Source organism: Paroedura picta, chromosome 8 (assembly GCF_049243985.1).
Source record: "Paroedura picta isolate Pp20150507F chromosome 8, Ppicta_v3.0, whole genome shotgun sequence".
Classification (NCBI taxonomy): domain Eukaryota; kingdom Metazoa; phylum Chordata; class Lepidosauria; order Squamata; family Gekkonidae; genus Paroedura; species Paroedura picta.
This window is the reverse complement of record NC_135376.1, coordinates 13,596,582-13,615,888: the sequence shown is the minus strand read 5'-3', so window position 1 is coordinate 13,615,888 and position 19,307 is coordinate 13,596,582. Positions and strand designations below refer to the sequence as shown.

Sequence of the window (19,307 nt, the reverse complement as noted above, 5' to 3'; positions counted from 1 at the left end):
CTAAAAGGGCCAAGCATCCCTTCTGCCTGTGCTTAACACCCCCTCGATATTTGCTGTGATGAAAACAACAAGTTGGTGGGGAATACGCAACAAAGCATTTTGTGCCGCTTGTTGCTAAGTGCCGCCAACTTTCTTGTGCTTAAGCTTCAGCTTCTTCTTCTGCAACCTGTTTTGTTCGATTTTTAAGTGGGGAAAGCTGTCAACGTGTTTTAGAAGAAGAAGAAGAAGAAGAGTTGGTTCTTATATGCCGCTTTTCTCTACCCAAAGGAGGCTCAAAGCGGCTTACAGTCGCCTTCCCATTCCTCTCCCCACAACAGACACCCTGTGGGGTGGGTGAGGCTGAGAGAGCCCTGATATCACTGCTCGGTCAGAACAGTTTTATCAGTGCCGTGGAGAGCCCAAGGTCACCCAGCTGGTTGCATGTGGGGGACCGCAGAATCGAACCCAGCATGCCAGATTAGAAGTCCGCACTCCTAACCACTACACCAAACTGGCTCTCTAACAAGGCATCTTTAAAACAAGGCATTGAGGCTGTAGAGAGATGCAACATGCAACCAGAGTTCTGGATGACATTGGAATGCAGCCCCCCCCCCATGGATTAACAGCTGCATTTTCTCAGTACTCTGCCTGTCCTGGACATACGAAGCTGCCTTATATCAACTCAAGCCAGTCCTCTGATCCTTCCAGTCTTGTCTCAGACTGGCAGTGGTTCCCCAGCAGGGAAAATGCTTTCTAAATTTAATTTCTAAATTTGAAATGCATGAGACTCCCTACTCAGCAAACACATACCCTACTAATGAGGACGCTTTCCCAGATGTGAAATAATGCCATTTCCATCTATTTCAGTGACCATTGGCAAGCCAATTTTGTTATTTCATGCAGTAAAATACGATTGGAAAGTGCATTGAAAGTGGGTTAAAAATAGACTATTGAGTATGTGTTAAAGCACCCGTATGCCTCCATCACAGTGCTTGATAGATTGCGAGGGAAAGTGAGTTTTATGCAACGGCCGGGAAAATGAAGCTTGCTCAAAGGCTACTGAAAACAGACAAAACCAAATCCCTTGAACTTTAAACCTGCAGGGCTCTAGCAAGAAAACGGAACATCTCGGACAGCAATTTCTTCCAGTGCTGCCTTTGACACCGCACACCCTCCCACCTGGGTGTACAAAGGATCAGCTTCCCACTCTGGTTTCAGAGGGAACTGTCTAGCCAGGAGGCGGGAGAATCCGAGGGCTTCCTTATCAGTCGCAACAAAAGTAAAAACAAACAGCCAGGAAAGGATAGCGGAAGAGAAGAAAGGAAGGAGAGTCAAAGGGTTGAAGTGACAGCTACTAGGAGGGTGTATGTTCAAAGGAGTGTGTGTGTGTGTGTGTGTGTGTGTGTGTGTGCCTGTGCCCATGCCCGGAAGAGGCCATGGCTCACTGGCAGAACGTCTGTTTTGCATGCAGGAGGTCCCAAGTTCAATCCCCAGGATCTCCAATGGATAAAATGATGCCAAAGAAACGTTGTAGTGATAGTGGCAGACAAAATGCTCAATTTAAGGCAGCTCCATGTGTATTCATTTAAACCAGAATTTATTTAAGGAAGGCCAGAAACGGTCCAGTAGCAGCAACAGAACAGGACAACTACCTTCCCTCCCCATTTAGGACTTTGGCCTCACTTCCTGGATAGGTGGGGCAGCCAAAATCCCAGGTGTGGCTTCAAAGACATGGAGGTAAGCAGACGTTTCCTTGTGATAAAGGACGGCCTTTAGAAACTTGCTGCCATGCCCAAGCGTCTGTGCACATTCTAGAATCCAGAATGGTTACAAATTATAAAGAAGGCAGCGCGGGTTTGTGAGGAAAGATTCTTAGTCGGGGTGGATCAGTGCACCAGGTGAGATAATGCACCCCATGACCTCTCCCTAGGTCTTCCCACAAACGTTTTGTAAACTGAGAAAAGGCTGCAAAGGCATATCGTATCTATTTCAAAGGGGGAGGGGAATGCCATGAAATCTCCAACTCTGGTCCTTGGGCACGGTGAAAATAACTGTCTTCAATTCCTGTCACAATTCTAACATTAAAAACCGCCCTTTTGTACAACCAATTCATGTACAAGTTTCCGTGGTGTCAAAGAATATTCACAAACATTCTAATCAGGAGCCGTTTAAGGATTTGTGGGCCTGTAACAGAGTACAATTATGGTGGGAGCAGGGGCAGAGGGGGCCCCCACAGTGGAAAGGGGTGTCACTCCTAGTATCCTTAAAGAGGGGGAAAGGGGGAGGAGAGAGGCTGCAGCCCTGATCCATGGGGGGAAGGCACCATGCGGAGCCCCTGGAAGCACAGGGTCCGTAGTACGAGCTACATGGATAAACCAGCCCTGAGTCTAATGCTGGATGTTTGACTATCATGTAAGCGGAAAGTTGGCCTCAGCATTGGAAAACCTTCACGCAGGGTTTAGGAAGATTGGGCTAAGGAGGCAAACTGGGAACCAGGACAGTGTAGACCAGGGGTAGTCAAACTGCGGCCCTCCAGATGTCCATGGACTACAATTCCCAGGAGCCCCCTGCCAGCGAACGCTGGCAGTGGGCTCCTGGGAATTGTAGTCCATGGACATCTGGAGGGCCGCAGTTTGACTACCCCTGGTGTAGGCAGAGGGGACAAAAAGGAGATGATGTTGGGATTCACACAGGATCTCGGAACAGGGGGATATGTACACCGACAAGGGTGTGGTGGTATACAGAAGCAGAAAAAGTCTGGGGCAGAGAGATATGCGCAAAGTGTTTAAAAGAGTTCACAGTAATATATCAGGTCTCCCGCAGGCCTGCCAAATTCTCCTCCAATGAGAATGCTGAACTTTATCAAGGCTGTCTCTTAGCTAACAGCCAACTGGCAGGAGAACAAGTTTGGAGAATGCTATCAATCACATGGGACAGATGGCCGTTTTGAATGAATGGCTCAGTGCCCAAAGCTGTCAAGAAATGTGCCACTGAAGATATTACAAAACCCTGCCAGCGCTGGCGCCCATTCTGTTTGGATCTGAAAAAAAAAATATAGATATCCACGTGTCCTGGGGGAAATCAAAGCAATGTATCCTCTCCCTGTATCTGTCAAAAACAATGTATGCAAATCACCAGGCCGAGGAAGAAGGATTTATTCCAGTTCAAAGGTAATCTGAAGATTTACCTTATCAATCTTTTTCTTTTTTAAATGTCTTCTGAACATGTCTGTGGTGCTACTTTATTTATTACATTTGTTGTCTGCTCTATCTCTTTGGAATTAGAGCAGACTGCATCAAAATAAAATAGATACAAAAATAGAATATACAGATAAAATGTAAATAGTTATGTAATAATTAAATAAGTTTTAAAATGATTTAAAACACATTTAAACAACCAATTGCCCAATTCTTCTATTGGCTGGAGAGAAGGCAAGGGGAGCTGGGAGTGTTATATGTACCATCGATGACATATAAATTAGAGGGGAGGGGTTCACAGGGAAGCCAATACAATTGGTTGGTTTAGGCCTCAATCATAGGCCTGGTGGAACAGCTCCATCTTGCAAGCCCTGCAGAACTGTTCAAAGTCCTGCAAGGCTCTGATCATGTTTGGAAAAGCACTCCATCAGCTTGGGGCCAGGGCCAAAAAGGGAACTCAAGAACAGACAAGTCTATTTTTGGTAACAAAGGGAGAACCATGTAGGCTTCCCCGGAAGGAAGGAAGGAAGGAAGGAAGGAAGGAAGGAAGGAAGGAAGGAAGGAAGGAAGGAAGGAAGGAAGGAAGGAAGGAAGGAAGGAAGGAAGGAAGGAAAGCCTACTCAGGCTTTCTCAATATTTTTTTACCATTGAGATCTCCCTGAAACATTCTTCAAGCTTTGAGAAGCCCCAGAAGAAGCCCCATCACGCAGATAATAGGGCCCCTCCCCTTCCCAACTCTTTCAGGCCCATCATTGGCCATTTTTTGGGGGGGTCAACATGACTATATATGGTCATAAAAGGTAAAGGTATCCCCTGTACAAGCACCGAGTCATGTCTGACACCACCCAATAAATATTTAAAAATTTTAAGAATACATTATAAATTAACTAATGCCATCCATTCGGGAAACGCTTCAAGGGCTGTCAAGAAACCCCAGGGTTTCATGAAACCCCCTGGTTGAGAAAGCCTGCTTTAACCATTACACCACACCAGCTTCCTGATTGCTTGCTTCAAAAGGAAGCTCTATTAGCCAGATAGCGGAGGAGAACTGAGCTGATCACAATGCTAATTGCTCATCCCGGGGTCTAACACTGTTTTTGAAGGCCTGAAGGAAAAGGGGAACAAAGAAAGGTTTTGTGTCCATTTATGTCCCTGCTGTCTGTATGAGTACACGGGCAGAACGGAGCGTGGGTCTTCAGGCTCAAAGACAACAGAGGCCCGGAAAAAAAACTCTCGCCCTGAACTGAACTTTTCCATTCATCTCTGCTGACAGAAGACACTCTGTTAAGTTGTACGGGGAGGAGAGGGTGTGAAATTGCCACAAACAGTACATTAATCATGGAGAACATTGTCAGATCCAAAGAGGGAGAGAGAAACGGCTGCCAGGCAGCACACTCAGCAGCAGAGTTTTACACCCAGCGTTACGTTCTCTTCTCTCCCATGAATCCACATTTAGGGATGCCAAGTTGGCATAATACTGCTTTTATGAACAGAAGGCAATTATATTATTGTAGATACTTGTGAATCCAAGCCTGCGCATTAAGCTGCCATTTTACAAACGGCCTGCAACAGTAATCTCTTAAGTAGTCAAAGTGCGGCCCTCCAGATGTCCATGGACTACAATTCCCATGAGCCCCTGCCAGCATTTGCTGGCAGGGGCTCATGGGAATTGTAGTTCATGGACATCTGGAGGGCTGTACTTTCACTACCCATGTCTTAAATGGTCCACCACTGTTAAATTTATTAAAGGTCTAGTTCAGTGTCCTGAACTAGACAAGGTTGACTCAACCTTCCATCCTTCTGAGGTCGGTGAAATGAGTACCCAGCTTGCTGGGGGTTAAACGGCAATGACTGGGGAAGGCACTGGCAAACCACCCCGTATTGAATCTGCCATGAAAACGCTAGAGGGCATCACCCCAAGGGTCAGACATGACCTGGTGCTTGCACAGGGGATACCTTTACCTTTACCTTTAGTTCAGTGTTCTGTTTCCCAAGCAACCATTTGGATACCGTGGGAAAATCTACAAGCATGGCATGAAGCCAATCAGCATCTGCTACAATTTGCTCAAGGCTACTAATTGTCTTCAAATTACCTGGCATTCCATCCAGGTATTGGGGCTATTAGGCCTTGATGGGTGTGATTCCCCCTTTGAGGAGGTCTAACCTGGAGGCCTTCACTACACCTCCCACCAGAAATTTCAGCAAAATTAAGGCTACTGAGCTATACACTTAATCTTCCTCTGAGTTCTGTCCATAAGGACAGAAATTTCTCTCTTCCCACTTCCTCCAAGCAGTCTGTTATTTTCTAAACCTTCTTTCTGTTCTCTAACCTGTGATATTATTTTCCCCAAACTAAAAAATCCCAAATGTTTAAAGTACACAAACAGGAACGCACAAACCACACCATTGGTCCATCAAAATCAGGACTGCCTCCTCAGATTAGCAGCCACTCTCCGGGGGTCTCAGGTGGAGGTCTTGTACGTCACCTACAACCTGATCCTTTTTAACGGCTGCATATTGAACCTGAATATTCTGCTTGCAAAGCAGAGGCTCATTCAAAGAGCGGCCGCCACATCAGATGTCTTTCAGAAGCCCCAAAGCAAAAGATTAAGGTAAGAACTTTCCTCTGTTGTTCACATCTCGTATTCAAAGACCCACATCTGGTGGGTCTATTTAGCTGTTATTGCTAATACTCATTGACTGATCTCTGCCCCCTTCCACCATGAATTTGCCAAACACTCTTTTTAAAGCTATTCAAGAAGGGCGCCATGACCATGATCCTGTATAGCAAATTCCATGCATTCACTGTGCATTAAAAAAAAGACATCATGCCCTTTAGGAACAGAAATACTCTTTCAAAGGTTCCATCAATGAGCCCCTGCACTGAAACAGGGTTTCTGCAGCCACATCCTAGTTCAAACATAACCTTTGTTTGGTACTTTCCTTGGATTCCCCGTCTACATTTATGAAGTCTTTCATCGCCCAGGAAAATGACACTGATCACCTTCACTCCGACTATTTCATATGTAAAACACAAAGGTCAAAAGTGAAGAATGATAAACAGAGTTTGATAAAGGAGCAATAAAGATGTAATCGACAAGGATAAATAAGGTACAGGCAGTACAGGAAATGGGAGGAGAATCCAGGACAATCTGGTTTCCGAAGAAGGTCTATTGCAAAGTATTATGAGATGTGACCCATGATGCCTTGCAGGATCACAGAGGTAGCTGCGATACAATTCTGGATTGTGTACAACTGCATACAATCTAATAATGCATAATGTTCCATGTAAGTTATTTAACGTTCAATGTAAACTACCTATAGCTGCAAAGAAATGGGCGGTATAGACATCTAAATAAATAAATAAATAAATAATAACCCTAAATCTCAACACCCTCTGCAATACTGCAAAGGATCCTGGGATGCCGTCTGGTCATCCATTGCTTACCGTTCCATGGTAGTTCCTGTACAAGGGCATTTTTAAGAGGTTTGTTATGTAGTCTTCAAGTTGCTTCTACAACAAAAATGCAAAATAAAACAAAAAATAGTCACGAGTTAGACCAGGGGTAGTCAAACTGCGGCCCTCCAGATGTCCATGGACTACAATTCCCAGGAGCCCCTGCCAGCAGGGGCTCCTGGGAATTGTAGTCCATGGACATCTGGAGGGCCGCAGTTTGACTACCCCTGAGTTAGACTAACAACATTCTCAACTGCATCTCATTACTTATTTGGATTATTCTTCTGTTGTTTAGAATTTAGAACAGAGACCTCATTCTGAACAGCAATTTCAGTGTTGCACTTGTAAGGCAGGAGAGGAAGATCAGAATCATAGAATCATAGAGTTGGAAGGGGCCATACAGGCCATCTAGTCCAACCCCCTGCTCAATGCAGGTTCAGCCCAAAGCATCCAAGAAAAGTGTGTATCCAACCTTTGCTTGAAGACGGCAAGTGGGGGGGAGCTCACCACCTCCTTAGGCAGCCTATTCCACTGCTGAACTACTCTGACTGTGAAATTTTTTTTCCTGATATCTAGCCTATATCGTTGTACTTGTGGTTTAAACCCATTACTGCGCGTCCTTTCCTCTGCAGCCAATGGGAACAGCATCCTTCCCTCCTCCAAATGACAACCTTTCAAATACTTAAAGAGGGCTATCATCAAAAATGAATGCAAAACAAAGGAAAAGTCGAGAGAAAACCCAGGCCTCGAGAGAAAACCCAGTCAAGAGAAAACCCAGAAATGCTATAGTCATTATTATTTGTTCCAATAGGGGGGGAAAGAAAGATGTCCATATTGTACCTATCTTTTTTTCCCTTTCCAGAGCCAAGAACAGCTGAGTATTTCTTTTGGGAAAATGGTAAAGCCATCCAAATCGCTCTTCTGTCCCTCCCACACCTGCTTATTTATCTCAAAAAGTAAGCAGGATTTTCAGTCTCCTCTCCTAACATGCAGCTCAGTCCTAGTCTATCGACGTCTTGACTATCAAATTTGTAGAGAAGCCCAAATGCAGAGGCAAAGGCAGAGTCTGCACTTATTTTGTTTATTCCATTGTCAATCCTGTTGAATTCTACCACGGAGCTTGCTTTCCCAATCCGGATTTGAAAAATATTGAGCTTTAAAAGCACTCTAAGATATCACACAATAAAGGTTGTGTCACTCCGGATCAATCCTTGCTGCAGAAGGAAAATTTAAATCACCCAAATCCAAACGGAAATCACATGTGTAGAGGGCAGGGACTGAATCGACCTGGGATTGGAATAAAAGCTCCGTGCAGTTTACACCAAAGAGGACCTAACACTTTCAGTGGGTTGACCAGCAGAGCTCTTATAGTTGTGCCCAAAAACAGAATGACTGACTTGTGCATGATTCCCTCGGAGGGAAGACTCTTACCCTTCTACTGGACAGGTGTTCTTCTCGGGCCAAGTTCTCGGAGGTGCGTGGTAGACTCGGCATCTGTCTCGCTTCTCCCCTTTTGATAGTCTGTCTTCGAACCGTGTGCCTAAAAAACGAGAGACCGTGTATAGGTTGTCCGCCCACTAGACAGAACATCAGGCAAGAAGGTAAGCTGCCTCTTATGGAACGCAAGAGTTATTTTTTAAACGTTCTGCAGCTATGGCAGACATCAAGAAATGCATCTACTAAAGCTAAACTGCATGCATGCAGATGGAGATATCTCTGTGCAAAATGTATATATAAGCTCATAGTAAGGACACTGGAGGACAACTGAATATCAAACCTTACTGTCGTTTACATCTTCATCTCGCTCTTCCCGTGTATGGAATATTATCCCATTATATAAAGTTATCCCACCCTACCTTACCATTATTGAAGCTTACCCCGACAAGAAAGCTTTCATGCTTGCTCAGCTGAACTCTTTCCCTTTTAACGTTCTCTTAGGGAGGTTTAACCGTATTCATTTAGCGGAGAGACTATGTTTTCATGGTTGTATGGCCCCTGATCTTCTTCCTCATATTATTTTGTTTTGCCCCAAGTTCTCTTTATACCGCTACGTGATATCTGACATTCTGTCCTCCTTTCAATTCCATTTTGACGAAACTGCAGTAGTCAATAAATTACTTCACTGCAAGGATCCTGCTCGAATCTCCTGTACTGCAGCATTTTTAGGCAAGGCTTTTAGAATTAATTCCTTGTTTTTATTGAAACGGAGTAACTTTGTTTGATTTTTAATTTTATTGCTATGTATTTCCTTACTTGTATTGCTCATTATGCCAATAAAGGCTTCTGAAATATCTTTGTAGTTCTGTTATAGTTTGCCAGCCCTTTCTAGGTGGACTACATTCAGTTTTTACCCTTTCAACCATGCGAGAAATTTAGGCTGCGATAGTTTTCCCCAAACCAGGTACTAAAGAGCGCAGAGATGTCTCTCATAACTGCCACCTGTCCCTCTTGCTACATTACATGACTCCTTGTCCATATTGCTCTCCCACAGGTCATAAAGCTGAGAATCATTACAGTGAAGAGGTCACTAACTGAGATCAGTGTATTTCAGTATGAAACTCTGTAAGCCACCAACCATGCTGACAGTCAGGGGGCAAGGCGGCAATCACCAGCCGCGCCCCCCCTCACCGTCCCAGCGGACCCTTCCTCCCACTCCTCCCCCCCTCGCCCCATCCCTTTACCTTGCACCTTCCTTCCTTCCTTCCTTCCTTCCTTCCTTCCTTCCTTCCTTCCTTCCTTCCTTCCTTCCTTCCTTCCTCCCTCCCTCCCTCCCTCCCTCCCTCCCTCCCTCCCTCCCTTCCTCTTTCTTTCCTCTCTTTCTGTCTTCCTGCCTTTCTTCCTTTTCTGCCACTCTCCCATTCTATCTCACCTTGCTTACTCTCCTTTCTCCCCTTCCGTCTCTCTCTCACACTTTCTCTCTCTCTCCCCCCCTCTCTCTCCTTCTACCTTTCTCTACCTGCCTGCCTGCCTGCCTTCCTCCCCTCCCTTCGGCGGGGGGCGCTACAGGGGGCCCTCCCGCACCCACCCACTGCCCGCTAGCCCCTGCTGTATTTCTTATACAGCGAGCTTGATTTCTAGTGTTGTAAATATGTTGGCAGGAAAGGGCAGCATTTCAAGGAGCATATTGGCTGAAGGAGGACAAAGGCCATAACAGGCCTTATGAGATTTCAGGGAACCGTGCGTACTGTTGCCTTACCTTCCCCCCACCCCGAGGTATTTTAGTATTAAGCTATATTTTGATGGCTGCTGAACTGTGAGTTTCATTTCACGAGGCACCTTTTATGTTTCTCTGGAGGCAAGTTTATAGGACAGCAGTAGACGTGCTTTTATTTCTCTCCTCAAAATGGCTACTATTCTTAAGAGGCTGCAAGCCCAGAATGCAGGTTACAAAACAATGTAACGACACAGCCTTGGCTAAGGTGCACATTTTTCTGGTTCAGGGGTTACAGTTTCATGAATGATCTGTACAGAAATTAATGGAATTGATTCCGAAGGACTCAGGAGACATTTTGGACACCCCTGAATGGTAACGGGCTGATAATGGACTTCACCCTGATTAATTTTATCCCTGTCAGACCACAAAGTCTTGACCAAGGGTTTACTATATCCTTTGTTATGAAGAATAGCCGTAAATCTAATAAACCACACATGTAGCCAGGAGGTCTAACTGGCAGGGGCGTTTCCTTTGAGACAGATGCTTTCTCTAACTCAGATGGGTCTCTACAAAAATCAGACCTCAACTGTATTTTTTTCTCCCCTCTCCTTAACATTCCCTCAGTCTCCTGAAAGCTGACTGGACACAGGGACAGATTTGAAATCTCTTCTGGCCATGACATCACAGGCACACAAAAAGTCACTTTCCGTGGGCAGAAATCCTTCTTTCCACAGAAAATCTCCACTAGATCCAAGCTAACAGCATTATCAGCACAGTCCAAAAAAAGCAAAGCAGAAAAAAATCCAAAAAATGGAGTCCTGAGGGAAGACAAGCAGTTACCTTCGTGTAGGGATGGGAATCCGAATGAAAGCCTTGTATCTCAGTAGTTCCCGGTGGAATTCTTGAAAGTGCTTAAATTTCCTTTTCACTTGCCATGTAAACTCCCCATGAGTCAGTTCAATGGTGTAAACATGCAGGCTTGGTACCTGCAGGAAGGAAAGACGTCAAGGTATCTAATGAACTGTGATGCCGACAATTGCATTTTTGTTTGCTCTCAAGGCGGTAGTTCAGCAAAAGTTCCAAGTCAATCATGAATGGCTTAAAACACCAGCCAATTAATTAGCGAAGTGTATTTAAATTGCGTTTCCAGCAAATAGTTTCTGAAAAACAATGTTTTGGCACCTTCAACAGAGGCAGGGAATAAATTGCACAGAAAATCAAACCACTGCAGGAAAAGGATGATCAAGTCAATCCCTGGAATTCAGGGATATACAAACATCTCATGTAACTTTACCACCAACATGAAAGACCCTTTTACTTGTCAGCATCTAACTGAGAAACAGGAGCCCTTCTGAATCTATTCCGCAGTAACAGATGGACTTCAGAACTGGGAAATTTAATTCAAATTGTATGTTTTTACCTGATGTAACCTGCCCTGAGCCCTTGGGGCTTCTATGTATGGGCATGCTATGTATGAAAATAAATAAAAGAAAATTAACCCCTTTGGGGAAGGTACAGCAGTTCAATAGCAGGGCTCATGATAAGGATGTTCCAGCTCCCAGTTTTAATGCCTGGCATCTCAGCACCAAACTACAAGTTACATTTCTCCATCACCCAATCAGGGTAATTTCGGGGATGAAAACTGTGGGGGTTGGGTGGCTCAAGCCCCTCCTCCTCCAATACTGTGGTCCCAATGCAAATCAGACACCCGAGAACTTGGGAAATTAGTTCCCACCAGTGCAAATCTGCATCTTGATTTCTACTTCTCTAATGTGACCAATATTGTAGATACATGCAGATAGACCCCTTCCTTCTTCCTCTACAGGTCTGAGCACTGCTCATTTTTAATACAGGTTTTTATACCCTGCTTTTCTCTCAAATGGGAACCAGAAGAAGCTCACAAGAGCCGATTTGGTGTAGTGGTTAGGAGTGCGGACTTCTAATCTGGCATGCCGGGTTCGATTCTGCACTCCCCCACATGCAGCCAGCTGGGTGACCTTGGGCTTGCCACGGCACTGATAAAACTGTTCTGACCAAGCAGTAATATCAGGGTTCTCTCAGCCTCACCCACCGCACAGGGTGTCTGTTGCGGGGAGAGGAAAGGGAAGGCGACTGTAAGCCGCTTTGAGCCTCCTTCGGGTAGGGAAAAGCGGCATATAAGAACCCACTCTTCTTCTTCTTCTTCTACAACACTCCTCCTGTCAGGCAATTCTGACTGCTCATGACTGAGTGAGGATTCAAACCCGTGTCTCCCAGATCTTAGCTCAGTTCTCTAGCCATTAAACCATGCTCCTCTGGCCTAGTGGTACCTTCCAGATTACAACCTCCCATGCCAATTATCCAGCTTCTCACTTTGCTTTCGCAAAAGCCACAGAATCCATGGATGCCTAAGGAATATGCATAAGGACCTTCTCTGTATTCATCAGAGTGCTTGCATCTCTTTTCACTTCTTTTGCAGACGCTTCAACATTTACATGTTTGACGTGGGAAAGTTCACTGTTTAAAACTCAAGCATTGGTTCAAATGCTCCTAAGCAGAACAATAGGAATTTTGGTGAATAACTGGGATGCCAGTTAGCTTCTTGAGAACGAACACGTCTGGCCACCAGTTGTGTTAATAGAGTTACTTATATGGATCAGGTTAGAAGGCTGTTAAATGGGATGGCTTGCATCCAATGTGCAGTGGGCATACCATGGAGCTGGACTTTTCTGTTTTCCCCTCCCACTGCAGCCTGCTAAGACTCCAAAATTTTGTTTTTGGGGGTCAGAAGACCACCCCAGAAACAGCAAGGAAAGGGCAAAATGAGGGATGGAATCAGTGTAAAAATCACTCTCCACTTTTCAGGAGATGGAAATGCCTTTCAGTCTCCGGAACTGGTTGAATAATAATAAATAAATGCCATCGAGTTGCAACCAGCTTGGCCCTTCATGGGGTTCTCAAGGGAAGAGGTGGTATACATGGCCTTTCCCTGCATAGCAAACCCAGTCTTCCTTGAGGAAACCCATCTAAATACTGACCATGGCAGACTCTACTTAGCTTCGGAGCTCTAACGTGCTCTGACTAGCACCGGACTATTCAGGCTGCTATATAGTTGGACACAAGGTGCTATTTTATGCAAGTTTTTTTTTAAGAATGCTTTTATAAAATGCTTGGTCTTATCAGCACGTTAAAAAAATACAGAGGAAAAGCACTTAAAAAACCACACAGACAAAAAGCCCCACTTTGCAGGGCAGGTTATAACTCAATAACAACAACAACAACAACAACGATAATAATAAATAGGGGCGAATCACAGAACAGGACCGGATCTTTAAAAGAGAACCACGATGGCAAAGAAGTTCTGACCTTGGTTGTCGAGGTAAAGCGCTCCACTTCCAGGACTCGCACGCGGATGGGGCACCCGGTTAGGTAGGTCTGCAGGTGAGCCTCTTTAAATCCTTTAGTGTTATAAATGGCTGAGAATGGAATGCCCACTGCAAATGACGAGGCAGCAATTTTAGTACTTGGTTTCAAAGCAGAACAGACGTGAAAGCAGTTAAATGGCAATATGAAGAATTTAAAGCCCACCAAGAGTACTCTGAATTCAACGCCCGACGCCAGGGATTCCCAGCCAGGGTTCTGTGAGAGCTCCTCAGGAGCCCCCCAGCCTTTCTCCGATATCCAGCGTTAATGGACTCAGTCATACTTCTGGCCTGGTTCCAGGGCTCCTTGAAGCCTGACAAATATTCCAGGGGCTCCCCCATGGTCAAAAGGTTGGAAAAGGCTGCCCTATGCTTTTAGTAGCCCTCACTGATACAGCTGTTGGTGGTGGAATTAATGGTGGCCCCATAAGGTTTTTTATGGCAAAAGACATACTAACGTGGTTGGTCCTTGCCTGTCTGTGCATGGTGACCCTGGACTTCTTTAGTGGTCTCCCATCCGTGTACTAACCAAGGTCACCTCTGCTTAGCTTCCTGACAAGAATGGGCTTGTCTGGGATGTCTAGCTCAGAGTTCAGCCCCAAATTATGGTTTTGTTTCCCCTATTTTAATTGAAGCCCTGCTTCAAGTTATGAAGGGGTAGGTGGATAAAAGGAAATTGTCAGCACCAGTGAAATCAGCACATTTTAACAAGCTTCCTGGGCCAGCATTCAGCTACAAATAGAAGTCCCATATCTCCGAGTAAAGGAATAATTACATAAACTGGGGGTCCGTATATCTTCAGTAGGCAGAGATTCCTGTAAAAACTGCATTCCAATTCAAGAGTTCCTTGTGATGAAGACTGAACCCCTTGTTACTCCTGCTGGATGAGGACCCTTCTATGGCCGTATCTCAAACTTAAAACAGCATAAGGGTTGGGGGATTACAATGTCTAGAGTTCTTGGTAGAGGCAAGATTTGAACTAGCTAATTTCTCATGACAAGATGGCTTCATTCCAGGTCTGCCTCTGAGTCTCTGTCAAACAGTTGTGTGCTGGAAGTTTCTGGCTGACATTTAGACTCTCAGGAACAAGGGAGCTGATTTGGATCAGGACCACGGTGTGCGGACTGCAGAGCTTAAACAACGCCTTGTTGCCTAAAATCTCTCTGGGGAACTACAGTTCATACCATTTGGCAAATTGAAGCATAGCTTATCAGTACACATAAGTTTTCCTGACAGGTCAAGGAGTGGTCCTTGCAGCCATTTCTGGTCAGAAAACCAGAGCGGGGGAAGATACTTAACCCCCTCTCTGCTGCATCCTGTGGTCTTGATCCGATTAAGCCTACACTCACCTGCACTCACTGAGGCCCAAGGAAGACTCAAAAGCATTCCTGGCATCAGTGCATCAGGATCTATATAAAAGCAATTGCTTTTATAACCCTAACCCTAACCCACAAGAAACACACCATTTTGTACATTTATCTACTAATCCCCAACCCTAACCCTCTGTGATGGAAATTAGATTGAAGAGGACATTTAAAAAGTCCAGGGTGCTTCTCTGCATCTGGGCGAGAATGCGATCTGTGGCAGAAATCGAACCTGTCCGATCACGGTGGCGGAACCCCAGTAAGAACCACCTTTGCACCTTTACACAAATAAAGAGGGGTTTTATCCAGAGAGGTATTTGCATACCTCTGAGAGCCACCTGCTGAAGTTAATCCTAACAAAGGCTGGAATAACACAAGGAAGACTTTTGGTAAAGAAAAAAAACGCTCTTCACAATATTTACAGGTGCGCAATAATGCATTTATCAGGTGGGTTTCAGATCTGGTTCCAGTTTGATCTGGCTTGAGAGCTGAACTAAAACAGAACTGAAATACTGACACGCACACTCTGCCCACCCACGGAATCATCTGAATGGATTTGGCTGCAAGTTTGGAGGGGGGTCACAGCTCATGGGCATAGCATCTGTGTTGTGTGTAGGAAGTCCTAGGTTCAGTCCCCAGAATATCCTGTTAAAACTATCAAGAAGGTGTGAAAATTTGTACCTTGGAGAGCTGCTGCCAGACACAGTTGACAACACTGACCTCGCTTGGCAGTCTGACTCAGTATAAAGCAGCTTTGAGCATTCGGGCTCGAAGGATTTAAAGGGAAGTAGTTGTTCAAAGTTTATGTGTGGACATGTGGCAGATTGTGGAACAGTGGAATATTATGGGCAAAGAAGGGTTAAATGCTGCCATGGCAGGTGAGGAAGGATTTACCCAAGGCACTGAATCCCAGTCTTGTTACCACTGGACTCCCTATTAACCCTTAGCTTCCAGGATTTGCCCTGGCATCACCCACAATTTTGAAATGTTTCTCTGCCATCATAAGGACTAGTAACTTGTTTGCAAACATGAATATGAAACCCAGTTCTGTAGATGGTGATTGCTTGGCTTTCAATCTATTGCCACCGACTTACCAGGGGCCTTGGAGTCAGGCAGTACATCGGTGTCGACCTCTTCTCCCTCAAAGTGGAGCTCCCTTGAGTCCAGGTTTTCGATTAAGTTGCTCATGTCGGCAGCGATTTTCCGCAGCGCTGTAGTATTGAGCTCCTTTTCACGGCTTAGAGACATCTTGAAAGCTCACCCAGGTGGGCAGGGGGCTATTGGGAGAGAAGAAAGGAGGAAGCTGCATTACTGGGTTCACATCTGCGGTCAGGTAACCGACTGCCTTTCCTAGGAGAACACTTTAAAAGGAAAAAAAAAAAGGAAAGTATTGACTTTTACTAACGTAAAAGAATGAAAATTTTACTGATTGATTGGAGTGGCCCTAACAAAAATTCTAATGGAACAAAGTTTGAGTCCAGTGGTACTTTTAAGACCAACAAACTTCAATTAAAAGGTATAAGCTTTCCTGTGATTGCACACCTCATCAGTTACACTGAAATGAGACTTCTTCAACCATTATATATTAGTAGGGGCCGGGTAGAATATTCTTCATATATGCTGTTGAATCATACACATTACAGATCTTTCATGGCCAGTCAGCCTCACCTGCTTCTTATAGAATCACAAAATCATAGAGTTGGAAGGGGCCATGCAGGCCATGTAGTCCAACCCCCTGCTCAATGCAGGATCACCCTAAAGCAGGGGTAGTCAACCTGTGGTTCTCCAGATGTTCATGGACTACAATTCCCATTTGCTGGCAGGGGCTCATGGGAATTGTAGTCCATGAACATCTGGAGGACCACAGGTTGACTACCCCTGCCCTAAAGCATCCAGGATAAGTAGCTGTCCAGCTAATGCTTGAAGACTGCCAGTGAAGACTCACCACCTCCTTAGGCAGCCAATTCCACTGCTGAACTACTCTGACTGTGAAATTGTTTTCCTGATATCTAGCCTATATCGTTCTACGCGTAGTTTAAACCGTTACTGTGAGTCCTATCCTCTTCTGCCAACAGGGACCGCCCCCTACCCTCCTCTTATCTAGCTTCAGCTTCAGGTTGTTCCTTTTCAACCATTTAGCCCCAGAAAGTAGTATAATTCTTTTAAATTTCCATAGTGTTGGGAGTCAGGGGGTGGTGATAGGTGGAGAATGACTAACTATCGCACTTGAAAGATATGCTGAATTTCCTTATTGCATGTCACTAAAAGGACTGCAGCTCAGAATACACATGAGAGATGTGAGGAACATAACTGGAAGGAGGTTTGGGGGCAAACTTTATGATAGCTTCATATTGCAGAGTTTGCCCAAAAAACAGAGTGTCACCCCCCTCCCCCCAACATCACCCATGTCACTACGTCACTTCTGGGTGAAATATACTTTTTGCAGGGTCCTTGCCTAGTGTTTTGGGGGGAGGGTGGGGTGGGGGGAGTCCCCTAGTTTCTTAAACCCCTGAAGGGGGGGGAGCACCAAACCAAGGAATCCCCAGGCAGGGCCTACTTGGGGGCTGGCAACGCAAAGTTGAAGCCTTGCCATCAAAGGCCGGCAAACAATTTCCGTCTGAAAAATGTGAAAGTGTCTGCCAATCAGAGGAGACAATGCTAAACCAAGTGACTCCATAGCCTGTCTTGTTATTAGGCAGATTCGTCTTAGAATCAATAAAAGAACCAATAAAAGAATTATGCACGCACACAGGGTGCATAAAACCTGTGCCGCCGACGGAAGCATGACGCATTTCTCAGTGAATGGGATGAAACTTATGAAGCATCATCCCGTATTCAAACAACACACAGAAATCTCCATTGGCTTTTACGCTGAGTCAAGTGACGGAGGGAGCAACAATTGGGCTGACTCACCCATTCATGGATTCCAGCTGTGTTACTTTAGGGACAGGCCAAAAAAGACAAGGGAAAAGGTTTGTCGTGCTCAGCCTTGATTATGTTGCAACGTTTTTTTTTTTTATCACGGGCAGCATAACTGGAAAGACTGTGTGGGCTTTATTTCTCTAATCCAGAGCCATTTTTAAGCCCTAGATTTCTTTCTTTTTTGCCTTGGTGCCAAATAATCACAGATAACGGGACCTTTTATTAAACCGACTTTCTTACCTCCAATCAGGCTTGGGGCAGTTCAAAACACATACATTCCATATTTAACACTATAACATCACAGTGAGAGCCACAATAAATTTTTTCTAATTCTCCACTTCTTGCCTATTTATCAATCCATCTGCCTCTCTCCTCATCCCATCTCAGTATTCTGTTTAGCGTCGGGAATAGCCGGGAGGTGAATGGGGGGGGGGGGAGGCCAATAGTTTATAGATATTCTATTTTTATATGTAGTTTTATTGTTATGTCATCTGCCATGAGTCCCCAGAGATCAGCTGGAAAACAAATGTAATAAATAATAATAATATAAAAATCCATGATAAAAAGAAGAGACGCTTGATTCCTTTATCTTGGCTGTAGTTCAGACCCTCGAAGGAGACAAGCCCGTCTCTACTTTTCCCAAGATTTATTTTACAAACAGTGTGCTAGCAAAGAAGCAGCAGTTTTACTGACTCATACCCCTCTAGCCGGTTTACCATCTCAGGACACAGGGAGACTAAACCCCAAGCAACGGGAAACATTTGTCATCCTCACTTGCTTTGACAAGGAAACCTGAGAACTCTGGAAGCTTCCTAGCTCCTGGGAAGTGAAACTCCCTAAGAAAACAACAAGCTGGGGTTGGGTTAAAAAAGGGGAATGTTTAAGGAAGTCATAAGCAAAGCTCAAGGACTCGTCATGTTGGGCTTTTCCAGGGCAATAATTAAAGCGGGATGCAAAAGAAGAAAGTTTGAGTCCATGGGCACCTTTAAGACCAAGTTTTATTTGAGGACTTCTTCAGGGAGATGTTCTTGGGTGAGAACGACAAAGTCTGGACTGTGGCAGACTCTATCCAGGCCTTTCTGGGTCCAGAAAATGGAATAGTAAGGGGGGGGGGGGGAGAGAGAAAATACCTAAACCTTTTATCCCCATGAATATTGAAGCTTGAATAGAGTCTGAGATTGGGCGAGACAGTCCTTCAAGGAGCCCAAATGTTGCAGGCCACTTATCAGCAAAAATGGAGATACGGAAGAACATCCCCAATTTTAACAGTGGCATCCAACCCAATGTTTCTGTTGGAAAATGCAAGATCTGCAGCGTGAATGACTGTACGGAATATGAAGAGTGTCCTGCAGGGGGCATTGCAGTAGGAGCGCATTTAGCATAGTTAGGAACCTCCGGTTATTTTTCAAATGATCTCCTCCGGGGTCTTGATTTGTAGAGTTCCTGCTCCTTGGAGCACACTTCCTACCTTGTTTGGCTCCACAACAAACTGAATGAATGCAGAACAACAGTTAGTAAGCTGAGACGATCTCTCCCCTTTCTATACAAAATTGTTTCTCTTTAAATAAAACTACTTTATTCTTTTAGGCTGCCAGTGCTGTATAATCTTTGCGTATTTAAACTCTACCAGCAGTTTGCATATGGGCTGTCAGCTGTCTTCCAAAGAGCCCCTTTACCTTCAACAGAGGACTGATGATCATCAATAGGTTGTATAAAGTGGCTTTAACCATTGGTCGTTTTAGGTCAGTGCTATCTACTCTGACTGGGGGAGAGAAAAATATTCTCTGGCTCCTATTATCGGCAGCACTTTAGCCAGATATGGTGGGGACAGAA

General features: G+C 44.9%; 1 protein-coding gene across 3 annotated transcripts in view; it reads right to left on the bottom strand.

The window, feature by feature from the left end:
- PLD1 (phospholipase D1) overlaps window positions 1-19,307 on the bottom strand; it is a 144,529-nt gene that overhangs the window by 67,052 nt on the left and 58,170 nt on the right. For all 3 annotated transcript variants that reach the window (XM_077348405.1, XM_077348403.1, XM_077348402.1), the window contains 5 exons: window positions 15,647-15,829; window positions 13,133-13,260; window positions 10,628-10,773; window positions 8,065-8,173; window positions 6,625-6,690 (listed from right to left, as the gene is read on the bottom strand). In XM_077348405.1, the coding sequence (XP_077204520.1) occupies window positions 6,625-6,690; window positions 8,065-8,173; window positions 10,628-10,773; window positions 13,133-13,260; window positions 15,647-15,800 (603 nt within the window). In that variant the 5' untranslated portion in view covers window positions 15,801-15,829. The remainder of the gene's footprint in view (window positions 1-6,624; window positions 6,691-8,064; window positions 8,174-10,627; window positions 10,774-13,132; window positions 13,261-15,646; window positions 15,830-19,307) is intronic.